Source organism: Cherax quadricarinatus, chromosome 43 (genome assembly GCF_038502225.1).
Source record: "Cherax quadricarinatus isolate ZL_2023a chromosome 43, ASM3850222v1, whole genome shotgun sequence".
In the NCBI taxonomy this organism is placed as follows: Eukaryota; Metazoa; Arthropoda; class Malacostraca; order Decapoda; family Parastacidae; genus Cherax; species Cherax quadricarinatus.
The window spans coordinates 21428322-21439289 of NC_091334.1; the positions used below are offsets into that span (position 1 = coordinate 21428322).

General features: G+C 38.5%; 1 protein-coding gene across 1 annotated transcript; it reads left to right on the forward strand.

Annotated features, from left to right (window-relative positions):
• Positions 1 to 1167: 1167 nt before the first annotated feature.
• Positions 1168 to 10968, forward strand: LOC128694303 (uncharacterized). The gene is made up of 3 exons (XM_053784384.2): positions 1168 to 1314; positions 8927 to 9051; positions 9235 to 10968. Exons 1-3 carry the CDS (start codon positions 1282 to 1284, stop codon positions 10430 to 10432), a joined length of 1356 nt encoding a protein of 451 aa, XP_053640359.1. The 5' UTR covers positions 1168 to 1281; the 3' UTR covers positions 10433 to 10968.

Genomic DNA, 10968 nt, shown 5'->3' on the forward strand with positions numbered 1-10968 from the left:
GCTGTCCCGAAAAAGAAAAACTTTCACCATCATTCACTCCATCACTGTCTTGCCAGAAGGGTGCTTTACACTACAGTTTTTAAACTGCAACATTAACACCCCTCCTTCAGAGTGCAGGCACTGTACTTCCCATCTCCAGGACTCAAGTCCGGCCTGCTGGTTTCCCTGAATCCCTTCATAAATGTTACTTTGCTCACACCCCAACAGCACGTCAAGTATTAAAAACCATTTGTCTCCATTCACTCCTATCAAACACGCTCACACATGCACGCCAATGCCGTAAGTCCAGCCTCGACACAAAACCTCCTTTACCCCTCCTCCAACCTTTCCTAGGCCGACCCTACCCGCCTTCCTTCCACTACAGACTGATACACTCTTGAAGTCATTCTGTTTCGCTCCGTTCTCTCTACATGTCGGAACCACCTCAACAACCCTTCCTCAGCCCTCTGGACAACAGTTTGGGCAATCCTGCACCTCCTCCTAACTTCCAAACTACGAATTTTCTGCATTATATTCACACAACACATTGCCCTCAGATATGACATCTCCACTGCCTCCAGCCTTTCGTATTATTATTACAGTCAAATTTAAGAGCTAAAGTATTACAATTATTATTATTATTATTATAATCAAAACTACGCTATACCACCAAGGTCACATAATACCACCAAAGAGCAAAAAAATGACTGTCATATTATTATTACAACAAAAAATTAGAGCTAAAAAAGGCCTTCACAGTATGTGCTATTAAATTTTCAATGCCATTTTTTCGAATTCCATTTATGAAAAATTGTACCACAAAGAGAGGAGCTTTATAAAAAGAACTGTGTTAATAATTACTATATATTTTTGTGTCAGAGTTTGCGATTATAATCTTAGTCTTTTCCTGTACCAGCATTATTCTTATTCTTAATATATACATATTACAGATATCCCACTGACTTCCTGATGCTGGTATGAGATGTTATCTCCTGCATCTGCCTCACAAGCATCAACACAACCATATAAGGAAACACACTGAGGATGGTATTAAGGAGTGAAAGCAAGAAGGGAGGAAATATTAATAAAAATACTATACAATTTTTATCCCTATGCTCAAAGGCCATAAAAGTGATTTTGATAACTGGGTACACCCGTATTTGTGTGTGTAGTCATGGAATGTTCTAACTTTGCTTTATACATTGTGGTATGGGGTATATTAATGTTGCGTCCCTAAAGTGTGTCAGTAGTGGAGGTGGTGCAGTGTGAGCTGTCACGACCCACGTCAGGGTCACTGCTGCCATGGCCCACATCAGGATCACTGCTGTCTTCTGGGTGAGTAAGAGTAATTATTATTATTATTAACAAGACCCATAGAAAATGAACATCAAAGTGGTGAAGATACAGGATTCTGCAACCCTCACAAGTATTTTCAGAAAATCTGAACAAAATTAGTAGTCTGCTACATTAAATTATTTCCAAAGATGTAAAACAAACATGGAGAACTCCTCCAAATTCTAGTATAAAAAAAAAAAGATCTTTCAAGAAACAAATGAAACTCCCTTCCCTCTCAGCTAATGATAATGTGAACAAAATTAATAACATCTTTGCTACAGTAAGAACTAATCTTGCAGATAACATTCCTAAAGCTCAAACCAACATCAGTAGTTGGCTCTCTGATAGGCAATTTTTTTTTTTAACAAGTCGGTCGCCTCCCACCGAGGCAGGGTGACCCAAAAAAGAAAGAAAATTCCTCAAAAGAAAAATACTTTCATCATCATTCAACACTTTCACCTCACTCACACATAATCACTGTTTTTGCAGAGGTGCTCAGAATACAACAGTTTAGAAGTATATACGTATAAAGATACACAACATATACCTCCAAACTGCCAATAGGCAATTATCCTAATTACTGTATTTCTACCTGGCTTATACTGTACTACTTCTGCAGAAATGAGAAACCATCAGTAATATAAAAAACAATCTGCATACATATTATCTCCAATTATTGCATTACTTTTCAACAAATCATTTGAGGAACAGACCTTCCCAGTCCTGCTTAGGCGAAACAGGACAACATCCATTCACAAGTGTTGAATCAACTGACGTTAATAACTACAGACCAATCTCTTCTCTTCCAATACTATGAAAATTATTTGAGAAACAAATCCACCAGCACCTGTACACCTACTAACCATGTACAATACACTTATTCCTTGTCATTTTGAGTTTGCACAGAAAAAGAAATAACGATGCAAAAATAAGAATGCTCAACACAGTTTATTCAGCACTTGACAGAATCGAGTGATCCTGTTGGAGTTTTCATTGATCTGTAAATGGTTTTTGATAGTTGATCACAGTGGATTCCTGCTCAAGTTTAATCACTATAGAACTAAGAGAACCCAGTTACATGTATTTTTAACCCTACCTCTGTAACAGACAACATGTATCCAAAAACAACACTTCATCCAGTACCCAAACCTAAATGTCCTAAATGTCCCCTCAAGGTATCATTCTGAAACCTCTTCTTTTTCTCATTTATATCAATGACCTACCTATGTTATCAAGCAAACCCATACTCTTTGCTGATGACACAACCTTTTTTTAATATCAGGTTCAGATCCTGTGTCAATAAACACAATAGCAAATAATGAACTTGAAAAGGCCCTCACATGGATGATTACCAACAAGCTCACCCTCAATATTGAAAAACATTTTAAGTATGTTTTGGGAATAAACCGTGTCCAAAGGTATACATTAGAATCAATGATACTCAAACAGTACAGAAAGAAAATGGAAAATTCCTGCATCTAATAGTCAACTATAAACTGAAAATAAATGCATATACCCAACAGGGAACAATAGGCTAGTAACACCTTTTCCTGTAATAATTACTAAAAAGAATAAGAAGAAAATTGTCAAAGTGGGATGTCTGAATGTGCGTGGATGTTGTGCGAATGATAAGAAAGAAATGATTGTGGATGTTATGAATGAGAAGAAACTGGATGTCCTGGCTTTAAGTGACACAAAGCTGAAGGGGGTGGGAGGGTTTCAGTGGAAAGGAATAAATGGGATTAGGTCAGGGGTTTCAAAAGAAGGAGTAGCAATAATGTTGAAGGATAAGCTATGGCAGGAAAAGAGGGAGTATAAACGTATTAATTCAAGGATTACGTGGAGTAAAATGAAGGTTGGATGTGAAATGTGGGTTATAGTAAGCATATATGCACCTGGAGAAGAGAGAAGTGTAGAGAAGAGAGATTTTGGGAAATGTTGAATGAATGCATGGGAAGTTTTGAACCAAGTGTGAGAGTATTTGTGGTTGGGAATTTCAATGCTAAAGTGGGTAAAAATGTTGTTGAGGAAGTAGTAGGTAAATTTGGGGTACCAGGGGTAAATGAAAATGGAGAGCCTTTAATTGAGCAATGTGTAGAAAGAGGTTTGGTAATAGGTAATACATATTTTAATGAAAAGAGGATAAATAAATATACAAGTTATGATACAGCACATAATGAAAGTAGTTTGTTAAGATTATGTATTGATGGATAAAAGGTTGATGGGTAGGCTCCAGGATGTACATGTTTATAGAGGGGCAACTGAGATATCAGATCATTATTTAGTTGTAGCTACATTTAAAGTAAGAGGTAGATGGGACAAGAGGAAAATGGCAACAACAAGTAAGAGGGAGGTGAAAGTGTATAAACTAAGGGAGAAGGAAGTTCGGGTGAGATATAAGCAACTATTGGCAGAAAGGTGGGCTGTTGCAAGTATGAGTAGTGGGGGGGGGGGGTTGAAGAGGGTTGGAATAGTTTTAAAAATGCAGTATTAGAATGTGGGGTAGAAGTTTGTGGTTATAGGAGGGTGGGTGCAGGAGGAAAGAGGAGTGATTGGCAGAATTATGAAGTAAAGAGTGTGATAAAAGAGAAAAAGGTAGCTTATGAGAGGTTTTTACAAAGCAGAAGTGTTATAAGAAGAGCAGAGTATATGGAGAGTAAATGAAAGGTGAATGAGTGGTGATAGAGTGTAAAAGGAGAGCAGATGACAGAGTGAAAGAGGTATTGTCAAGAAATTTTAATGAAAATAAGAAAAAATTTTGGAGCGAGTTAAACAAGTTAAGAAAGCCTAGGTAACGAATGGATTTGTCAGTTAAAAACAGAGTAGGGGAGATAGTAGATGGGGAGATGGAGGTATTGGGTAGATGGCGAGAATATTTTGAGGAACTCTTAAATGTCGACGAAGAATGGGAGGCTGTAATTTCATGCACTGGCCAGGGAGGTATACCAACTTTTAGGAGTGAAGAAGAGCAGGATGTGAGTGTGGGGGAGGTGCGTGAGGCATTACGTAGAATGAAAGGGGGTAAAACAGCTGAAACTGACAGGATCATGACAGAAATGTTAAAAGCAGGGGGAGATATAGTGTTGGAGTGGTTGGTATTTTTGTTTAATAAATGTATGAAATGCATGGGGAAGTGGAACAGAATTCTTCCTCCGTAAGCCAGGAGCAAGGGGCTAGTAACCCCTTCTCCCGTATAAATTACTAAATTTAAAAAGAGAAACTTTCGTTTTTCTTTTTGGGCCACCCTGCCTTGGTGGGATACAGCCGGTTTGTTGAAAAAAAAAAAAATGTATGAAAGAGGGGAAGGCACCTAGGGATTGGCAGAGAGCATGTATAATTCCTTTATATAAAGGGATAGGGGACAAAAGAGATTGTAAAAATTATAAAGGAATAAGTTTACTGAGCATACCAGGAAAAGTGTACAGTAGGGTTATTACTGAAAGAATTAGAGGAAAGACAGAATGTAGGATTGGGGATGAGCAAGGAGGTTTTAGAGTGGGTAGGCGATGTGTAGATTAAGTCCTGAAGCATATATGTGAACAGTATTTTGATAAAGGTAGGGAAGTTTTTATTGCATTTATGGATTTAGAAAAGGCATATGATAGAGTGGATAGGGGGGCAATGAGGCAGATGTTGCAAGTACATGAAATAGGTGGCAAGTACCTAAATGCTGTAAAGAGTTTTTATGAGGATAGTGAGGCTCAGGTTAGGGTGTGTAGAAGAGAGGGAGACTACTTCCCAGTAAAAGTAGGTCTTAGACAGGGATGTGTAATGTCACCATGGTTGTTTTATATATTTATAGATGGGGTTGTAAAAGAAGTAAATGCTAGGGTGTTCGGGAGAGGGGTGGGATTAAATTATGGGGAATCAAATACAAAATGGGAATTGACACAGTTACATTTTGCTGATGATACTGTGCTTATGGAAGATTCCAAAGAAAAATTGCAAAGGTTAGTGGACGAGTTTGGGAGAGTGTGTAAAGGTAGAAAGTTGAAAGTGAGCATAGAAAAGAGTAAGGTGATGAGGGTATCAAATGATTTTGATAAAGAAAAATTAGATATCAAATTGGGGAGGAGGAGTATGGAATAAGTGAATGTTTTCAGATATTTGGGAGTTGACGTGTTAGCGGATGGATTCATGAAGGATGAGGTTAATCATAGAATTGATGAAGGAAAAAAGGCGAGTGGTGTGTTGAGGTATATGTGGAGACAAAAAATGTTATCTATGGAGGCAAAGAAGGGAATGTATGAAAGTATAGTAGTACCAACACTCTTATATGGGTGTGAAGCTTGGGTTGTAAATGATGCAGCGAGGAGGCGGTTGGAGGCAGTGGGGATGTCCTGTCTAAGGGAAACGTGTGGTGTAAGTATTATGCAGAAAATTCAGTGTGGAAATTAGGAGGTGTGGAGTTAATAAAAGTATTAGTCAAAGGGATGAAGAGGGGTTGTTGAGGTGGTTTGGTCATTTAGAGAGAATGGATCAAAGTAGAATGACATGGAGAGCGTAAAACTGTAGGGAAAGGAAGGCGGGGTAGGGGTCGTCCTTGAAAAGGTTGGAGGAAGGGGGTAAAGGAGGCTTTGTGAGCGAGGAGCTTGGACTTCCAGCAAGTGTGTGTGTGAGCGGGTTAGATAGGAGTGAATGGAGACGAATGGTATTTGGGACCTGATGAGCTGTTGGAGTGCAAGCAGGGTAATATTTAGTGAAGGGATTCAGGGTTTCAGGGATTCAGAGTTTTTATGAGGATAGTGAGGCTCAGGTTAGGGTGTGTAGAAGAGAGGGAGACTACTTCCCAGTAAAAGTAGGTCTTAGACAGGGATGTGTAATGTCACCATGGTTGTTTAATATATTTATAGATGGGGTTGTAAAGGAAGTAAATGCTAGGGTGTTTGGGAGAGGGGTGGGATTAAATTATGGGGAATCAAATTCAAAATGGGAATTGACACAGTTAGTTTTTGCTGATGATACTGTGCTTATGGGAGATTCTAAAGAAAAATTGCAAAGGTTAGTGGATGAGTTTGGGAATGTGTGTAAAGGTAGAAAGTTGAAAGTGAACATAGAAAAGAGTAAGGTGATGAGGGTGTCAAAAGATTTAGATAAAGAAAAATTGGATATCAAATTGGGGAGGAGGAGTATGGAAGAAGTGAATGTTTTCAGATACTTGGGAGTTGACGTGTCGGCGGATGGATTTATGAAGGATGAGGTTAATCATAGAATTGATGAGGGAAAAAAGGTGAGTGGTGCATTGAGGTATATGTGGAGTCAAAAAACGTTATCTATGGAGGCAAAGAAGGGAATGTATGAAAGTATAGTAGTACCAACACTCTTATATGGGTGTGAAGCTTGGGTGGTAAATGCAGCAGCGAGGAGACGGTTGGAGGCAGTGGAGATGTCCTGTTTAAGGGCAATGTGTGGTGTAACTATTATGCAGAAAATTCGGAGTGTGGAAATTAGGAGAAGGTGTGGAGTTAATAAAAGTATTAGTCAGAGGGCAGAAGAGGGGTTGTTGAGGTGGTTTGGTCATTTAGAGAGAATGGATCAAAGTAGAATGACATGGAAAGCATATAAATCTATAGGGGAAGGAAGGCGGGGTAGGGGTCGTCCTCGAAAGGGTTGGAGAGAGGGGGTAAAGGAGGTTTTGTGGGTAAGGGGCTTGGACTTCCAGCAAGCGTGCGTGAGCGTGTTAGATAGGAGTGAATGGAGACGAATGGTACTTGGGACCTGACGATCTGTTGGAGTGTGAGCAGGGTAATATTTAGTGAAGGGATTCAGGGAAACCGGTTATTTTCATATAGTCGGACTTGAGTCCTGGAAATGGGAAGTACAATGCCTGCACTTTAAAGGAGGGGTTTGGGATATTGGCAGTTTGGAGGGATATGTTGTGTATCTTTATATGTGTATGCTTCTAGACTGTTGTATTCTGAGCACCTCTGCAAAAACAGTGATAATGTGCGAGTGTGGTGAAAGTGTTGAATGATGATGAAAGTATTTTCCTTTTGGGGATTTTCTTTCTTTTTTGGGTCACCCTGCCTCGGTGGGAGACGGCCGACTTGTTGAAAAAAAAAAAAAAAAAAAAATTCAGGGAAACCAGTTATTTTTATATAGCCGGACTTGAGTCCTGGAAATGGGAAGTACAATTCCTGCACTTTAAAGGAGGGGTTTGGGATATTGGCAGTTTGGAGGGATATGTTGTGCATCTTTATACATACATGCTTCTAAACTGCTGTATTCTGAGCACCTCTGCAAAAGCAGTGATTATGTGTGAGTGAGGTGAAAGTGTTGAATGATGATGAAAGTATTTTCTTTTTGGGTGACTCTGCCTCGGTGGGAGACGGCCAACTTGTTAAAAAAAAAAAAAAAAAAAAATCAACAAGTCTCTATAATGGCAGGAAAACTCTTCAAGATTTGCTTTTATGATCTGCAACCTGCACTTCTAATACTTTACTGTCACCCATACTTCACATTAAGGGATCTGTGCCTGTGAAACCACTTTGGCAACTCACATCAATCTGCAAGTAACTCAAGAAAAGGAAGCTCTCAGAACAGTCACAAACTCTAACTAAACCTACTAATATAAATGCAATTCATATATACTACTGTTCAGTGTATATGCTCTAAACACTTTAATGCTGATACTGAAATCAGGCAATTCTCAGAAAAATGTAATGAACATAGGCATCACACCAGTAACAATTATCCAGTACCTCTTTGATATTCCTTGTGCTTGATTGTACATCTTCAGAAATTCTAGATAATGTTTTTTGACTCCACATATACCTCAACGCACCACTCACCTTTTTTTCCCTCATCAATTCTATGATTAACCTCATCCTTCATAAATCCATCCGCCGACACGCCAACTCCCAAGTATCTGAAAACATTCACTTCTTCCATACTCCTCCCCAATTTGATATCCAATTTTTCTTTATCTAAATCATCTGATACCCTCATCACCTTGCTCTTTTCTATGTTCACTTTCAACTTTCTACCTTTACACACATTCCCAAACTCATCCACTAACCTTTGCAATTTTTCTTTAGAATCTCCCATAAGCACAGTATCGTCAGCAAAAAGTAACTGTGTCAATTCCCATTTTGAATTTGATTCCCCATAATTTAATCCCACCCCTCTCCCGAACACCCTAGCATTTACTTCTTTTACAACCCCATCTATAAATATATTAAACAACCACGGTGCATTAGTGTGTTCAAAATACTTTCCATGGTTACTAATAAATGCATACTTTTTATGGTTACTAATAGACGTTATCCAAACTTGTAAATATTATGCATCTTGTGGATATAAAGTACGTACAGTGTAATTATTTATTTAATATTTTATTTTTGGAAGGTATTTTGATATTTTTGTGTTCAATGGGATAGTGTTAAATTTGAAAGGGTCATATTGTACCTGGGAAATGGGAGATAATCAAGTTTGATCTGATGAAGGAGATGGCAACTTCAGGTTATTTAGATTGAGTCCTTCACAGCAACAAAGCACCTCATTTGGAGAGCAATAGGGAGTACTGAATTGTGAGAAAAAATACAAGAGATTTGTGTGTTTGCAAGTATGGATTATCCACTAGCTACCAACTGAGTAGTTTATGTTCTGACAGCTGGTGATGTGGGTGTGTGTGGCAGGTGGTTCAGTCCTGCCAGTGGTGAGAAGGAAGGTGATGTCAGCTCCAGAGATCCCCCAGCTGGTTCCAGGTGATTTACTTCCCAAAGTGACAACAGGAAGGTGGGTTACCGAGGTGCAATACATTTTTTTCATAACAAGACATTACTATTGTTTTATGATTTATTCTTTCCTTGCTGTTATTATGCAACTGTTGAATATATAAAAAATAGCATAACTGAGACTACTTATAAAACCAAAGGTAAAAAAAGAATCTGGACTTACACAACCATTTCTTCATTGCAGACAACTCATCAGTGAAAAGAATGTTGATCAACTCACCAGTGACAAGATCACTGGCAAATTACATGAGGAATATCAGGTGTTATCACCGGGAAGGATACAACCAAAGGCTGGGAACACAGGACAAATCCTTGCATCAACTCAAGAGACTACACATATAAAAAAATTAGCAAATTCAGATTCCCTGTATAATAATGTGCCCAGAAATCTCCAAATGGAACTGAAGCGATTCAAACGTCAAATTACAGAAGAAGACGAGGATTTGGCCAATGAGGAATCACTGTTAGAAACCAAAACTTTGAGTAACAAAAGAGAAAAGCGATCAAAAAATCTAGGTTATGGACAAAGTATTGATGGTAACCAACAAAATAGAGGGAAGCCAGGGAATTACAGGAACATAAATAATGATGATGATGATGATGATGATGATGATGATGATGATGATGATGAAACTCAAACATACCAGCCAAACTATGATACAGTGGGGCAGGATGAAGTGCCAAGGGGCTCATCTGCCTCTTCAGAAATGGAAGCACGAAAGCCTCAAAGATCATTGGGAAAGTGGAAAAAATTGATTGCCTTATCACGTGACCGGCTATGCTTTCCAAAACTTCAACCAAAAAGGAACCAAAAATCAGGGATGAAATTTTACCCGAAAACTAGAACTGAATCAAGAAGTAAACACAACAAGAGCCTGGAGAAAAGGGATTTTAATGATAATGAGCTACCAAGTGATCCAGAAATTTTATATCAAACAGATGAGTCTCAAACTAGAAGTGCTCCAATTCTCTCTTCTATAATACGACAACTTCAGGGAAAGATTAAAACACAGGAAAAGCGAGCAATAAGTCTAGGTCTTGGCCCATGTATTGAAGAGAGCAGTAACCAACAGAATAAATCACAAAGAAACAGTCACAAACAAAATCCCACTGCCTCACTGGAAACCCAACCAGACAATCCAAACTATAGAAATGCACAGCAGCATGCAAAGCCAAGAGGTCCTTCATATGTTCCTTCAATTAAGGAATTAAAAAAGGCTCGAGCAATGTTGGTAAAGCCAAAACCTCAATTAAAAGTTTCTCAGAATGGTAAAACAATTTGGAAAAGGGGGAAAAAAATGGGCTATGTATCAACCAGTCAAACAAAGAATTTACGAAGACCACTAAGCAGCAGTCAAGAATCACGGGAAATGTGGAACTAAGGGGGCAGTGATACACAGAACACTTAGTCTCTCAGTATCAATCAAAAATCTGATGAAAACCACAGAAAAGGGAAAATCAACGAAGTGTTGACTTGCGAAGTGGTCTGGCTGTCTCCTCAAAAACACAACCAAGTACTTAAGAATTAGAGAAAAATGGAACTTGTGGTAGCACAAAAAGCATCCAGTTTGTTTCCTTGGTAACATTGCCAAACACTGCCCAAAATAACATAGATAAATGACATTTATTGTGGTAACTCACCACATGGTTCAGCAGTCTTATAAAAAAAAGAGCGTAGAAAAGGCGACACTAGTACTGCAGATCTATTGAGAATCAAAATCAAATGCAACGATTTGTTAAAAGTACAATTAACAAGGATGGTGCGTTGTATGACCCATTGCTACCTTCTCACTCAATTGAACATGAAACATGTGGAAGTATTTTAACCCTTAAATGGTCCAAACGTATATATACGTTTTTTCAACATCTGAGAGTATGTAAAAAATTGTAGATCTTCTTTTTTGTTTTACATTTGAAA